The sequence below is a fragment of the Chionomys nivalis genome, chromosome 23 (genome assembly GCF_950005125.1).
Source record: "Chionomys nivalis chromosome 23, mChiNiv1.1, whole genome shotgun sequence".
NCBI lineage: Eukaryota > Metazoa > Chordata > Mammalia > Rodentia > Cricetidae > Chionomys > Chionomys nivalis.
In genome coordinates, this window is record NC_080108.1 from 19,756,131 (window position 1) to 19,772,596 (window position 16,466).

Here is a 16,466-nt window from a genome sequence, read left to right on the forward strand (position 1 = left end):
ACTTAAGATGAGCTTTAGATTCTCAAAAATTATCCTTATTTCAAAATGGCTTGATAAAACACCACTTCCTGTCCAGGGAGGAAGTTATTTTAGCTCAAGGACTGAAATATTTAGCAGATCTTTAGACAAAAGGAACAAATTACATTTCTCTCTGGCTTAAAAAGGGTGCTTGAGCCAGAGGGGGTTAAGAAGCCCTTCCCCCTCCCCCTTATGAAGTGGTCTGGAGGGGCAGGGAGGTGTGGGGTTGGGGTCTTAAGGCTCCCTTGGATGGAGGATCTAGTTTTTTTTCTTTTCTTTTTTTTTTGGTGGAGATGAAGGGGTGGGTCTATGGTACATCACCTGAGTTGTGGGGTAAATGTAGAGAGTGTCAATCAAAGGCAGAGCTCTCAGAGCTGGGAAGGAGGCTCTAGATGGCGGCTGTGCCTTAGAGAGAGCGCGCTTTGCTCCCTGCTTCGCTTCACTTTACGCAACTTTCCCTAACTTTCGGGCACCCTCAGGGGGCCCCCACAGCCCCCTGCCTCTTCTAGTGAGTTACTGGGGTCGTTCCGAACCTTTTTTTGGGAGAAAAGCAGCTTTTAGGAGCTTTCTTTTCGTGCCTTGTTGGAAGAAGCTGCCGTATTGAGAGCCCAGGTCGTTGTTTTTTCCAGCTTAGAAGCCATGGCGCACCTCCATTTTTGTGCGCTCTCCTAATGAGGCTTTTTTTTCCCCCTTCCGGACCTGTTTTAGTATTAATTACTGCTTTATTTTTGACAAGTCAACACATTTGGGGACTATTTAATTTACTTTTTGTTTTTTAACGGAGGATTTTGCGTTTTTTAATTATTTTGGCTCTGATATTTTTCTACTACTAGATAGGACTCTTGCTTTGGACATACTACATGGATCAGGTAAGTCCATGATAATTAGTGATAATTTTAAAGATTTTTATGTTGAAGTTGGCTTTATTTACTGTAAATAGGAGAAATTCCTGGATGACGCAATAAGATACAGAGATTGTTATTTGTATCCAGTGTGTTACTTTGAGAAACTTTCCTTATTGATAGTGATGCTTCTACCGTTCAGTTTATACCCTACTTGTTTTAAAAAGGAAAAATAGAAATATTTTTGTTTTTTTGGTGCTTACCGTTGTTGCATTACATGAATATCGCTAACATCGTCAGGACTTTGTTCCTGATAATAAAAACCACCCATAGAAGCTGGGACCTTACCTTTCTTTCAACTTTTGACAGTAAATACCTGGGCACAGGACTTCAAAGCAAACACTGATTCCCCCTCCCCCTTAATATTTAAGAATTAAAAGATGATGAGAAATAAGGACAAAAGCCAAGAGGAGGACAGTTCGCTACACAGCAATGCATCGAGGTATGAGCTATCAACTTTCTTTTTCTCTCTCTTTTTTTTTTTTTTGGGAAACCTCAGCTTACACTTGTTTACTTTGACAGACATGGATTGCTGTCTGTGTTATAAGAATTTTCTAACTTGGGTTGATTTTTTTTTTTAAAGCGTGACCTTGAGATTGCTAACATGCCACACCCTGATTTTTTGGTAGCAATTTATGAAAGTTGAGTTGTGACTTAAGGCCTCTTACAGCATTCAGAAGGTAAGGTACTTTTGTACGGAGGGGCCTTTCCTAGAAACTGTAGTTTTTCTGTCAGTAAATTTTTAGTTTTTAGGTTTTCGTGCTGCAGAAAAATGACCTTGTCTGTTTAGCCATTGCTGCATTGCACCATTTTACATACAAGGCAGATTTTTTTCTTTGAAGAATCTGGGATATTCAAACTTGTAACTGAGGGCCATAGAGGAGCCTTGTGGTAGTAAATTATAGTAAATAGACATTTGAGAAAGTTACATGAATGGAAAATGTATATTTAAAAACAGAATCACAAATAGGATCCTTTGACTGATGACTTTCGTTTATATTTTTGATTGTTTCTTTTGATACACTTCCATTTCGGAAATTTTTATGACTTAACCAAAACCTTCCTTATATTTCCTGAAATCATTAAATCTGCAACACGCAAAAATCCTGGAATGCTATTAATATTAAGCTTTCTATTTGTTACTATGACAATATAATTTTAGATTTTATGTTTTAAAATGCTCCAAGGTTTATGTTTGTGTATTCATGTTAAGACAGTGATTTCAGGATGGTAATTGTATTTTATCTTTACCTTTTAGTTTATGCTGCTTTAAATTTATCCATTTATTTTTGACAGAGTCGTCTGGAATGTTTTCTCTTCTGAAGCTTTTATGTACTGTTTGTTCAAATAATGATTTGTCTCACATTCCTTGAAGTAGTTTATCAGCAACCGAAGTAATAAAACCTATAAGATATTTTTGTTGTATGACTATCTTTATCTTAATTTTAAAAGCTAATGTGCATGCATTTCTGGATGTATTAAGAATTGTCATAATTTAAAATCATGTAACTAACAAGGATGTGATGGGTTATGTGTTCTTTTCCCAATTTTGATTTTACTTTATAATTTTGCATAAAATTATTTTCTAAATTAGCTTGTAAATTTGGAAAATTTGAATATGGTTATTACAAATGATGAATTTTGCATTCTACTTAAAGATATTTTGAGTCTTGATTTTAAAGATAATTTCCAAGTTCCTCTGCAAATTGAATTGTTAGAAATTTGGATGTCTTTTGAGTTGCCTGTGTAATTAATGGGTTATATATAGGACAAACAGCTTCTAATGCAAAACTAGTTTTCTGGAAAGTAATAATTTAAAGCTATATAGAAAGCTCCAGATATATTTAAAATTATGAAAGACCCAGTACTAAAGTTGTTACTCCCTTGAGTATAGATTTGCATATTCTCACCAGGGTTTTGACTTTCTTATGCAGGTTTTTGGTTTCATTGATCAGACTGTGCTCTCTAACTCATTGCAAAGTCCTGTCTGTCTTTGAATACACTTTTACTTTTATCTGGAATATGACTTGGGCATTGTCATGCATTTATTTGATTTCTTTAGTTAAAACAAGAGGCATATATTTAATGCTTTTGCCTGCTATACTTTAAATCACATCATATACTTTATGAATGTCCAAATACTCTAGAATCGTAGGTGCTGTTACTCTTAAGTGATATACATTATTAATGCATGTACATAGTTATGACATCACTTCCTTTCAAAGATTGTAAAGTTTAAAGGATGTTTGTGTTGTTTTGGTACAGTAGACTGTTATTTCCAGTGAGCTGAAATTGAATTTGCCTGTGTACCTGGTTCCTGTGTATTAGATTGCCTAAAGAGGCTAAATTTTTGAAGTACAGTGTTTAGGGAACATTACTAAAATCACTTTTGCACCCTAATACTACAAGAGAGGAAAGGAATTGTTTTCAGGTCAAGTAAATTTTCCAATGAGAATCACTTGAGAAACAGGAATGAACACTAGTTTTAAGTAAACTTTTTCCTGCATTGGAAACACACGCTATAACTTTTACTATTGATATCTTGTATTCTTTTGAAGTTAATGCTTAATTCTAAAGTACTTTGTATATCATGGATTTTGGAGTTTAAAAATTTACTTTTTAGAATGTAATTTTAAACAATTCACATTTGTAAATTTCTAAATAAAAGTTTTAGTGATGGACATATAAAGTATGCCACATACTTACCTAAGTTGTTATATCCAGGAGTGAAACTAGGGGGAAGAGAATGCACATGGAACCGTGTGCACACATTTCTGTGTTCTAGGGACGGCATTTATAAACTCACAATTAAATGTCTATCCAGAATCATCTGCCTTTGAGCCATAATTTGATATTTGGAGGTGTGGGTAAAATCTTAACCTTTTAAAGAGCCTCTTACAAGAGCCTCTTAGCCTTGTAAGGCTGGGGATGGTTAGAAAAGGCTTATGCAGTCAGTGCTTGTGGACTGGAACAGGCAGTTTTCAGTGGCAGCCATTTTATGACTGATAATACTTATAAAAATCGGATTTTTAAGAAGGCTGGAAACAAATGAATCGAAATCCTAAATATCAGAAGATCCCTTTCCCCATGTTCCCATTGGTACTCTGATGATGAAATAAGGGGGCAGCTCGGTAGTTGGCGTAGGGAGCAGCTCTCGGAGGCTCTGGCATCTTGGTGCAAGTCCAGCTCAGTCACAAAATGGCTGTTCCTTTGTGCCGCAGCGCTGACAGACATACTGCATTGCACTGTGTACTCGCCAAACAGCAGGAAGTTGCCGTGCCGAGTTCAAAGGCCGGCCGGCGCTGGCGGCGGTTGCTGATTGGCTGCCTTCGCGCCTGGCAACAGCAGGGTCAACGGCGCGCCGCGGGGCTGTCCCCGCCCTCTGACGTCAGCCGTGCTGGGCGGGAGAACGCGGTGACGCGTGGCCTCGTGCGCCGGTCGACTGCTTCCTGTCCGGGCCCGGGTAGTGGCGGGGGCGGGGCAGAGGAAGGGAATTTTGGTCGGGACTTTCCGGTGGGCGGCTTCTTTCCGGAACGATTTTGATCTTGCAGTCCTCAGGCCTGGCCTGTAGTTGTCCACACCGCGCCCTGCAGTGTTTTCCTGAGCCCATTCCTGGAATAGTTGTCCTCTTTTGGAGAAAAGACATTGTAATCGTTCATCTCCAAATAGAAGTCCGCTGGTTTTTTTTTTTTTATTTCCAGTTTTCGTGGTTTCTTTTCCTTTTTTTTTAAATATTCCGGTGCGTTTTTTCTGTCCCGTTTATTTCCTTGTTCATTGTAAAGAGATTAGTGAGTTTCATTTTGTTCCATTGATTGAAAACAGTTCATTGTGAGTGGAATGTTTTCAATTGAAAGGCCTTAACGGGTGTTTAAGGTCTGTGTCACACATGGCTCATAAACCAAGTGAAGAGCGCTTGAGCTTGTCCCCGTGCATTTTTACTTGGTACCAAACATTTTCTCAATTGACATTTGAGGAAGAAAAACTCAGGTCAGTATGTGTTTAGTGGTTTGTAAGAGCCTCAGTGGGTAGTTAAATGGAAAACGGCCTAGGTACTTTTAGTTGTGACTACAAGTGTCCGTGCATTAGGAAATACATTATTTTGTAGTGTCAGCAAACTACTAAAGTGTTACTGGCGCTGGCTGAGAGTCAAACTTTGCTTAGTTAGCAGAATTGCTTGTTAAAGCCTTGAGAGATGCCTTGGCCCTAGCCTCCCTTTAGTTAATTTCTGGTAAACAAACTTCTGTGTTGCTCATATCCTACCTTTTTGGAAACCCTTGGAAGAATTTGTTCTTAAAAATACTTTACCAACTGCTGCTTGCAATTAAGTCACAAGTCAGGAATTTAAAGTTGAAGGAAGAGCAAGCAGTTAGTACACTTCTGTATTGTTTTCTTACATATTCCAGTACGTCTTAGGACTATTAAATGTGCTATTCTTAGGAGACACTATTAAGAATTCAGTAGAACGTGGTGCTATAAAATAGGTATGGGCACTGGATGTGGAGGCACACACTTCTCTTTCAACGCTTTGGCGATAGTGGCAGAAACAGGCTGATGTCTGTGATTTCAAGGCCAATCTGATCTGCAAACCAGGACAGCCAGGGCTATGTCCGGTGAGACTTCTTCAAAAAGAAAAAGTGAACCAACAGACTGTATGGGCTTGTTGAATGTTACTGGAAATGTTTTCGTGGGTGTTTGTGAAAGCAACAGTTTTCCCAATGGGTTTTACAGGTTTCCCTTAATTATATTTGTTTAGGTGGAATTCTTAGGAATATAAGAATACAAGAGTCACGCAGAAAAGCTTGCACGTGATTTGAAATTATGTTCTCTTTATTCTACACAAAATGCTTAATATCCTTATAGTTCTATATTTTATAAGCTAATTTAAATGTTTCCAACATTTTAAAGTGTTTATTAAATAATAGCAGCAACAACAAAAACATCTTGATACCAGAAGGAAGATAGTAATTCTATGTCCCTTTTGGTGGATTGAAATTAAATTATAGTGATATTAGATTTTTAGCATTTGTTAAATATTCTTAAATTTCTTTGTGGGTTAGAATTAAGTAGCCAACCTTGCATTGTATTTATGAGAGTATAAACAGTTCTGTGGAAGATAATTTCAGCCCAGGTATATTGCACTGTACGAGTTGATGTATTTCACAGGTTTAGTGGTTTCGGAACTGATTACAGTACCAGTGAACATTTCAAACCATTTTCTAGCCTGGCGGTGGTGGCGCACGCCTTTAATCCCAGCACTTGGGAGGCAGAGGCAGGCGGATCTCTGTGAGTTCGAGACCAGCCTGGTCTACAAGAGCTAGTTCCAGGACAGGCTCCAAAACCACAGAGAAACTCTGTCTCGAAAAACCAAAAAAAACAAACAAAACCATTTTCTAAGGTCTGCTTTTTGAGCCTGTGTGGATATGGCAGAAATTGGCAAGAAACTTTTTTTTCTTTTCTTTTTGGTATGTGTATTTCATTTTTTAAAACTTGCATGCCAATTTTTTTTGCCTTTTATGATTTGTATTTTTTGTAGATTAAGTCAGTGGGGGATGGGAGATATGGCTCAGTTGCCTGGCATGCAAGAGGTCCGAAGTTTGTTTCCTAATTTCGTAAAATGGATGTGTCACACCTGAAATCTCTTTATTTGGAATATGGATGCTGGAGAATAAGGAGTTCCAGATTATCCTCAGTTGCGTAAAATTTGAGGCCAGTCTTGACTACTACTTGAGATTACGACTCCAAAACAGGATAAAAAGGCAGTGTTGCCGGGTATGGTGGTATAAGCCTTTAATTCCAACACTGGGAGGGGGGTGGCAGAGGCTGGAGGACCTCTGTGAGTTCAAGGTCATCCTGGTTTACCAGGCCAGTTCCAGGACAGGCTCCAAAACTATGGAGAAACCCTGTCAAAAAAAAAAAAAAAAAGCGACTTAATGGAGGGAAGTGTAAACAATATTTGATAAGGTTTATTAAATTGTAGCCAGTTAATTTCTTAAGGAGTGAATATGTAATTTTATTTGACCTTTGTATTACATTCAAATTTTATAATTTACATCGCTGTAGTGTTCAGTCCAGCTGTGTAAATTTGAAACCCATAGCTGCTGAGATCACCTGGGTTATCCACACCCCTACCATTTCTCCCATAAGCTTGGTATGTAGTGAACTTGTCCCTGACAAGAAAGTCTTGTGATTGCTAGCAAGTCATTTTTGCTTGTTATGGGTTGCTTTAGCTTTGCCTGACTTCTTGAGTGTTACTTTAACAAAGAAACTGTGCTTAACAGTCCCCCTCCCCCATTACCCAAGAGTTAATTCTTTTCAAGGAAATAAAAGCAACTTTGTAAGCTTGTTTATCTTAGGTGATTGTGTTGGTCCTGTAGTTTAGTATTATCGCATGCATTATGGCATGATTGGGCAGCCTCTCCACTGCTGCCGATTATTACTTGTTTTGGAACATTAAGGTTATTGAGAAAAGGCCAGATTAAAACTACTATGACCCAAATCATCAGATCCCCAAGGGCTGTTTTCCTTACACAGGATATACTTTGTGTATATGTCTGTTGTGACCTTTGCTCCCTAATCAATTTGTGTTTTAGTTGGTTAGGTGACATTGGGGTCAGAGACATTTCTGAAAAGTTCTTATGCTGAAAACATTTGATCCCAAATTGGTACCTGAGGGTCAAGGCCTTTCTGAAATAAGTGATAACGAGCCTAGAAGTTGCTATTCATGTTCTGTTTTTGAAGCACTTAGCTTTGAGTACTTCATTTATGGGTTCGCTTATGAGTCACCCAGTTTTGGTGTTTCAGATGTCTTTGTGACTCTGTGTAGTAATAATTATTATCATCATCACTATCCTCCTCGTTATTAGGTATTTCCCAGACGGGTTCTTTGTGGAAGTAGGCTTACCTGTCCTTTTTTGTTTGTTTGTTTGTTTTGTTTTGTTTTTTGAGACAGGGTTTCTTTGTACCTTTGGAGCTTTTCCTGGAACTAACTCTTGTAGACCAGGTTGGCTTCCAAACTCACAGAGATCCACCTGCCTCTGCCTCCCAAATGCTGGGATTCAAGGTGTGTACCACCACCACTTGGTTATATCTTATTTTCCAAAAGACTTTGGATTCTCTTGTAGTTTGGGAAAAATAGGTTCCCTCCCTCTTTTGAAATTTTTATTTTTTATGTGTATGAGCATTTGCCTGGATGGATGGATGGATGGATGGATGGATGGATGGATGGATGGATGGATGTGTACTATGAGTAAGTGTGCCTGGTGCCCTTGGAAGCTGGAAGAGAGCCTTGTATCCTCTGGGACTAGAGTTACTAACAGTTGTGGTAGGCTACATATGGGTGCCGGGAGCTACAGACTTGTATCTTCAAGAGTAGCAAGTTCTCTTAAAGGCTGAGCCATCTCTCCATTCTTACCCCTTTAAGAGGCTGGGAAAAGAAAGGTAAAGCTAGGCCTGATTTTAGGGCTTCATTCTTGCCATCTTCTTGCTAGAGCTGTGTTTGGAATCATATAATGGCTATCAATTCAGCTTTTATTTTAGTGCTCAAAACTTCCAATTTAGGTTATTTTGGGGCATGAAATTTTCTCATCTTAAGAATGTAGACCATGTTAATCATTGGGTTGTGAGGATTTAGTATTTGAATGCCTATATGTGTAGGTCCTTGGCAAAGTGCCCAGCACTCAACGAATGGAAGCTACTAGTAATACTGTTGTATTACTGCTCAGTTTATCCTTGTCTCTCCTCACTCTTCAGCCCTGCAGTTCAAAGTGTACTTCTGATGAGCCAGGTTCTGCCCAAGTTCCCTGGTGGTTACTAAGAGCCGTTTTAGGCAGATTAGTGGAGAGATTTTCGAGAATGACCTCAGGAGGCAAGTCCCATTTAACTTAAAATCTTGGGTGCATTTTGTAGTTAAACCTCAGTTTTGTTTTTGTATTTTGTTGTTTTTTTTTTTTTTTTCCTACTCCAAGGAGCCAGCCAGCCTATGGGAGCTGATTGTTCTTCCTGTTGTGAGTCAGCCCAGTTCCTGGCAGTAATGAGTTACTTTCCCCTGATGGTAATTGCTGCCTGTCTCTGGCTGCTTTTGTAGCTAGAGCTGTGGAGGGGAGTGACTAGTGAGTGTTCCAGTAGTAGCTGAGTCCTGCAGTCTGATGTGGATGGCATTTCACTGGAACTGCAGTGCCAAGATTTGCGTGCTTTTGATTTCTTCAGTTCCATGTGTTTTATGGGTTAGATGAGTTTGTTTCTGTCATTGGAGGGCTTTTAAAATAATCCAAGTCCTGCCCTACCTTCCAGGTTTACTTTGTAAAAGTCCTCCATGTGGCTCAGATTTACCAGTGTTTTCCTATATGCAGTGTTCACTTTTTGTTCTTATTTTCTTTAGTAATATCCACTAGCCCGTCGCATCTCCTTTGTTAGTGCTCTCAGGCTTTTAATTTGGAGTTCAGGAAATAAAAGGTGGAGTTTTGAGAAAAGGAGTTAGAGGTTTAGTGGAGCGGAAGGAAGTGCTTCTGGTTGAATATGCTCCAGCTTCAGGCAGTCTTTTCAAATGTGCAGTGAGGAGCTCAATTTGCTGTAAATCTGCTGGCCTCTTCCATACTCACACTGTTCAGTTTGATTCGGAAGTTTGTTTGGATACTAATCTCTTTACATTTACTTAATATCTTCCCAAATTTTAAGAATTACTTGGTTTCAATGCATTCATATTCCATGCTCCGAGAATGGGGGGGGTGAGAGTGGGCGGGACTTGTCTCTTAAAGGGACAGAGTACTCATGTGACAGACCAGGCCAGCATGCTGATCATAACAACTTCCCCTGCCCCCTGTTGTTTATAGAGGTAAGTACCTAACCAGATCATACAGGAGTGGAACTGTGGTGTGCTGTTCTTAGACTGTCTCCCAGTTGACAGTTGTAAACTGTAACCAGCACCAGCATTTTAAAAATTGATGAAAAACTTTAGGGAATCTCATTTATGTAGTCTTTCTTTTTTGAATCAGGGTCTCACTTTGTAGCTCTGCCTGTCTTATAACTCACTGTGCAGACCAGGCTGAACTTTGAACAGTCTGCCTGCTTTGCCTCTGCATCTAGGGCTGAGATTAAAGGCTTGTACCACATACTTGGCCCTGCCTTTTTTCCCCTCTTCCCTTCTTATTGATTTTTGGTACGGGGTCTACTCTCTGTAGCCCTGGCTGTCCTGGAATGCTGTAGACCAGGCTGCCTTAACTCAGATCCACCTGCTCTCGCCCCAGAGTGCTGGGATTAAAGACGTGTACCACTGTTCCCGAGTAGCCTTGTGTTTGTGATCTTTGTATTTTGATAGGCATCAAGCCTGTAGATAAAATGATTTTAAGAGAATGTTTAAAAGAAAATAACGAGAAGGCTCAGTAAGAACCACCATTCATTGCTTCTGCTGTGAACCCAGTTGTTATGATTTTTATCCCTGCATGTAACGAATGAAAAATTGAAGTATAAGGGAGTCAGTATGGAATCATGACTCAGATTTTTGGTAGCTGGCTTAAGCATACCATGAATGGTTGCTGTCCCCTTTGTCGATTCAGAGAAAACTGTAGAGGAAATAGGAGACATAGTAAAACATCTTGGATCCTCCTCTTCTGCTTCTCCTAAAGCTCGTTGGTTCATTTGTTCTTTTGTTCATTCATTCATTCATTCATTCATTGTGTGGCATATGTAGTTCATGCACACAGTGAGGCCAGAAGAGGTTGTCATTGGGTGGCCTTTATCACTGTCCTATTGCTTTGAGACAGGGGCCTCACTGAATCTGGAGCTAGGCTGGCAAGTTACAGTGATCCTCCTCCCTATACGCCTCAGCACTCCACTTTGAAAAAAAAAAAAGACAGTCTCACTATGTAGTTCTGGAATAAGTGTAAAGATTTTTTTTTTTTATATATTTGTATTTTATTTGTATGAATGTTTTCTGTATGTATGTTTATGTGCTTCATGTGTTCCTGGAGCCTTTTGGAGAACAGAAAACGGTTTGGATCCCCATAGAACTGGAGTTCTAGACAGCCATGAGCTGCTGTGTGGATGCTGAGAATTGAATCTGGATCCTCTGGAAGAGCAGCAACCCTACACCTGTTTTTTTTTTTTAATTGAGGATTCTGGGGATTTGAATTCAGGTCTTCATGTTTGCAAAGCAAGTGCTCCTTCCTGCCCACCTTTTCTACATTTTATTTTTGTTTATTTTTGTTTTTTTGAGACAGGGTTTCTTTGTGTAGCCCTGCCTGGAATTTGCTCTGCCTCAATCTCAAAGAGATCCATCTGCCTCCAAATGCCTTTAATCCCAGCAATGCTGGGATTAAAGGCATTTGCCACCACCTCCCAGCTAACCTTTTCCGATTTAAAGAAACAAAAGCATCAAGAGTACAGTCTTTTATGAATGTGATCTTCAAAAGGCCAGTATTTTACATAAAAGCCTCAGGTGGGAATGTGGCCATTGAAGTGGTTTCCTTGGGGGTAGTTGAAACCTGAAGTGCCTGTGGAGGAGGCAGTTGCCGTGGTTTCCTGGAGAGTGGCTGTGTCCTGGAAGTGTACATCGGGAGGTCTTGGAAACCTTAGAACTTAAGCTTCCGTTGTTTGGCTTTTATTCACAGGTGAATAAAAACTTACTTTGGGTTAGTTTGTGATGCATGAAAGTTTCTGCTTGTGGTCTCCCTCCCCTGTATCCTAAATTTAATTTTTGTGCATGTTTTCTTTGCTTGAGAATTACCTGGATAATTTAAACAAGTATCAGAATAGAGTGGATTTTTTTTTTTTTTTTTTTGATTTTGTATAGCAGGTTAGGGGAAAGGGAAAGCTCTTGTTGGGTCAGTTGTTTTGTAGATGTGCCTTGTCAAGAAACAGTACTAGGTGGCAGGGTGGTGGTGGACACCTTTAACCCCAACTCTGGAGGCAGAGGCAGGAGGATCTCTGTGAGTTCGAGGTCAGTCTAGTCTACAGAGTGAGTTCCAGGACAGGCTCCAAAGCTACACAGAGAAACCCTATTTCAAAAAAAAAAAAAAAAAAAAAAACCAAAACCAAATCAAAAGTAACTTGTCAATCAATCAGGTGGACGTTAGGAATCTTAGGAATTAGTGTGTCCCTTGTTCACATTCAGATACAGGTTGCTTGACATTCCCACGATCAGTGTATGGCTGCTTAGGTGCAAGTTGGGACTGATGGACCAAACAGCTGTAACTTCTAACTGGGAAAATATTCTTGCTAAGAATTAATCACCTGGTTTGTTTGTGAATACCCAGGCATCTTGCGTGGAAGTGTGGAATAGGATAATGGAGGGATTTGTGCCCAGGAGTCTGCATATGGAACAGTAGACTCAGGTGACTGCGGGTTTCATAGTTTGGGCAGCAGGGTAGGGTTGTGTGGCTGGTGCAAAGAGAGCTCTTGACAGTTTCCATCTCTGTTCTTTTCCTCCCTTTGGCTACTAATTTTTTTTGGAGATGTTTTTACCTAGTCTGGACTGGTATTTGAGGCAGTTCAGTCTGGCCTCCTGAGCGAAGGTTTATGGCTGTGTGAAACCCCAACACCTGTTATTTTGCTTCTTTTCGTCTATAAAATTCCATGTAAGAGCTTCTGAGCTTTTTCATTTTTAAAATAATAGGTGGTAATATTGTGTTTCTGAAGCAGGATTATGGACAGTGGCAGCTTTTCACCCTTGATAGTGTGTGGTCCCCTCATCCGCAGTTTCATCTTGTTTGGTTATTCATATTTTTGGTTATTACCAGGTGCTGAGGTGCTGTTGACATCTAATGCAAAGAAGTGTGGGGTGCCAGGTAGTCTACAGACATTGGCACTCTCTCAGCAATCCAGTTCCAGCCCCATCAAAGGTGTCCCAATGTAGAAAGCATGTGTAAGGAAAAGTTTGGTGGAGTTTTTCTCTTAGTTACTGTTGGTGCTTGCTATGCCGAGGCGCCTCCCCTTGCTTTCTTAACTCCAAGGACTCTTTTGAGGACATGGGCATACATTTCATATTTATTATTGGGGTGGTAACCAGGGCTTTTAATTTCCTTTGAACTTTGAAGTTTCGTCAGCACAGTCTGTTTCATAAAAGTCTATAAAAGTTATAGTCTACAAGTTACCTAGTAAGAAAATAGAAGACTCGGACGTTTAAAGGGAGCTCTGGGCCCAACTGGGTCATTTATTCTTAGTGTTCAGAGTGTAAGTGTCCCCTTTGATGGTTGGTTAGAACCTTGTTTGTGAGTGCAGGGAGGTGTCCCCTGTAGCCTTACCTCTTCAGCTTGCTCCTTTGTCTTGTTCTTTTTATTTACCTTACTTATTTTTTACCTGAATGGGAAGCTTTCTTTTTGCCTTTTAGTATGAAACTGTTGCCAGATCCTGATTAGCTGTGTGTATGATTCTCCAGGTACACCATATCTAGCCTCTTTGATGTCATTCACACCCCTATCTGCTGGAGGCCAATTTTGTGGAACTTGGTAAACTAAGATTAGTTGGTTATTGGGGAGCAGAAGTAGCATGAGAAAGCTTAAGGGGACTTCTGCCTAGTTCCAGATGAGAATTTCAGAAACAGCTAGTTCTATGCTTTTCTTTTTAAATTCTGGCTATCCTTGCTGCCCCAGCCTTCTATAATCGCTAGAGTTGTAGGCCTAAACCACCACACTGGGTATTGAACCTAGAGGGCCTTAATGCTGGCTGGGAAGCCCTTTGCCGCTGAGCTAAAAGCTGCAGACCATTGGCTGACTTAATTTGAGAAGCACTGTTGGAATTGTACATGACATTTTGAGGCATTTCCTTTAAAGGGAAAGTGCGTTTTCCTCCAGAGACATGACAGTGTTTAACAGAAATGGGAAGATGTTGTTGGGCTTTATTAGCGACTGAGAAATGGGCTGCCTCCCATCACTAAGTCGAAACTGGAGGAGCCTGTTTCTAAAGCATCTTGTTAGAACAAGGAAACAAAAAGAGCAGTTTCAGTTACATTAGGTTGTAAGACAGGAGCTTGACTGTGCCAGTGTAAGTCATGAGTGACTCCATTTTGGTTTGGTTTCTTGTTTACTGGTTTTTAGCCTGGTTCAAATCATTGGCCTTTCATAGATTTTATAGTCAGTGGGAGTGGAGACAAACTCAATTTCTGCTAACTCCACTACCTTGAAATTTTCTTTTTTTTTCTTTTCTTTTTTCTTTTTTTCTTTTTTTAAGTTAAAGGAGAACTCACTTCTTCGCCACAGAAAAGAACTTCATTTCAGGTTGACATATATAAGGTAGAGATTTATTGTATTGACCCAGTAAACATATCTGATGTAAAGTTTAAGCACAGATGTTAATAAAGGGGCACTCAGGAAAGTACATTGTGAGTTTGGCTTCCTCAAGGGGTTTGAAATTAAGGCCTTTGTAGCCATAAATAATGACTTTGGCTCTGGAGTTCCATCCTGAAGGCCTGCTAGAGGAACCTTAAATTCTTTGACAGTTTCATGCACATGTATGGGGACTTAGTTGTTTTCACCCTCCACTGGCCTTTTACTTCCCCTTTCTCTTCTGCTGAAGTCCTCTTCTGAGGGACATTGTCTTTTTTGGGAAGTAAGATGGTGGGGGTGGTTTCTGATTTGCTTTGGGTAGGATTACATCTGGTAAAGGGGAAACCTCCACCAGGGTTGCAGGGGAAGTTAGGATGTTGCTGTAAATAGCCTGGTATAGTGGTGCTCACACTTAGTCCCAACGGAGGCAGTTAGGTCTTTGTGATTTCAAGGCCAGCCTGCTCTACTTTCAGAGTTCCAGGACAGCCAACTAGCCAGGGCTATGTAAAGAAACCTTGTCTCAAAAACAAAAATAAGATGCGTGGGCGTGGGAAGGGGTTAATATATGGTCTTGTTCCTGTTTGAGGTTCTGAGAAACCGAGATGTGGGAATGCAGCCAAGCAGCGAAGCTCATGTTGGCAGGACTGCCTTCATAGTGGTGTCAGCCGGAGGGGCCTGGCCAGATTCCTCCCTTCCCTTCCATTTCTAGCTCAGCCAGGAAAGTCTGCACTGTTGCCACTGTTAAAGAAGACTTCAGAACTGAATGCCACGAAGGGAGAAATTCTATGGGAAAAAGAGCCCTTGCTGGCTATAATGGTAAACTTTTAGCTCCAGCACTTGTGAATCTCTGGGTTCTATTTTGGTCTACAGGTTTCAGGCTAGCCAGAGCTTCATAGTGAGACCCTGTCTCAAAAACAAAATAAACCTTTTTGAAAAATTATGAAGAAACAAGAAGCTCAAAGAGTAAATTCTAGTGAGAGAGTTAAGGGAGCACCATGCTCCCATCACACCCTTTTATATTGTTACGTTTGTGCTAACCTGGCATATATACGCTCTTAAAAACGTTTGTAGTTTGTATAGTTCTGTTTCAAAACTTGTAGTTTTGAAATGGTCACTGGTATTTACAGATATATTTTGTTTATTATTATTATTTTGAGACAGGGTTTCTCTGTGTAATGGCCCTAGCTATCCTGAAACTAATTCTTATAGAGGAGGCTGGCCTTGAACTCACCGAGATCCACCAATCTCTGCCTCTGGAGTGCTAGGATTAAAGGCTTATGCCACCACTGCCTGGCTTGTTTGTTTACGTTTTTTGTTTTTGTTTTTGTTTTGTATTTACAGATATATTAAGGCCCAATCCTGTTTGGATTTGTATGGACAGTGTGGATAATTCGCATCTTATATATTTTATTTTATTTATTTATTTTTTTTTTTGTTTTTCGAGACAGGGTTTCTCTGTAGCTTTGGAGCCTGTCCTGGAACTCCCTTTGTAGACCAGGCTGGCCTCGAACTCACAGAGATCCGCCTGCCTCTGCCTCCCGAGTGCTGGGATTAAAGGCGTGCGCCACCACCGCCCGGCGCATCTTGTATATTTTATACATAGATATGTAGATTTTTTTTCCGACCTCATTTTGGCTTTGAATAATTTTGTGTTTGGCTGTTGCCCAACTTTGATTTATCTAGGTAACATACCTTCTTACTAATTGGCAGGATTTGTGTGTCCTGGAACTCACTCACACTGTAGACCGGACAGGCCTTGACGTCACAGAGATCCTCCTGCTTCTGCCTCCCAAGTGTTGGGATTAAAGGCCTACACTACTGTACCTGGCTTCTATGGGCATTTTTTAGAACTGTTTCTGGAACAGGCAAGAAGCTCATGAGTAAAAATGCCCTGGAACCCACAAAGCTTCACATGTATGTTATGGAATGTCATGCACGTATACTCAGTTTAAAAAAGAAAAAAAAATGCTGGTTAATACTCTCTTTCTCCAAACCTGTGCTAATCAAATCACTTTGATTGATTTAGTGGCGTGACTACTCTTTTCCTTTACTGCCTTATCATTGTTCAAAATTTTTACTTGGGCAAAACATAAAATTGACTATAATAATATATTGTCCAAATTACTAATAAAGTTAATTTTTTTATGTCATGATAGTCATCCTTCCTTCTTTCCTTCCTTCCTTGTTTTGTTTTGTTTTTCAAGACTAGGTTTCTTTGTGTAGCTGTGACTGTCGTGGAACTTGCTCTGTAGACCAGGCTGGCCCTATACTCGGGTCCACCAGCCTTTGC

At 40.1% G+C, this 16,466-nt stretch overlaps 1 protein-coding gene across 5 annotated transcripts in view; it reads left to right on the forward strand.

Annotated features, from left to right (window-relative positions):
- The first annotated feature begins 331 nt into the window (after window positions 1–331).
- Window positions 332–16,466, forward strand: part of Chd2 (chromodomain helicase DNA binding protein 2) — a 111,269-nt gene continuing 95,134 nt past the window's right edge. For 3 of the 5 annotated variants that reach the window (XM_057755884.1, XM_057755888.1, XM_057755889.1), the window contains exon 1: window positions 4,773–4,907. In XM_057755884.1, coding sequence (XP_057611867.1) covers window positions 4,807–4,907 — 101 coding nt within the window. In that variant the 5' untranslated portion in view covers window positions 4,773–4,806. Of the gene's footprint in view, window positions 888–1,229; window positions 1,363–4,772; window positions 4,908–16,466 lie in introns of those variants that run through there. The other 2 variants (XM_057755885.1, XM_057755886.1) reach the window with 2 other exon arrangements.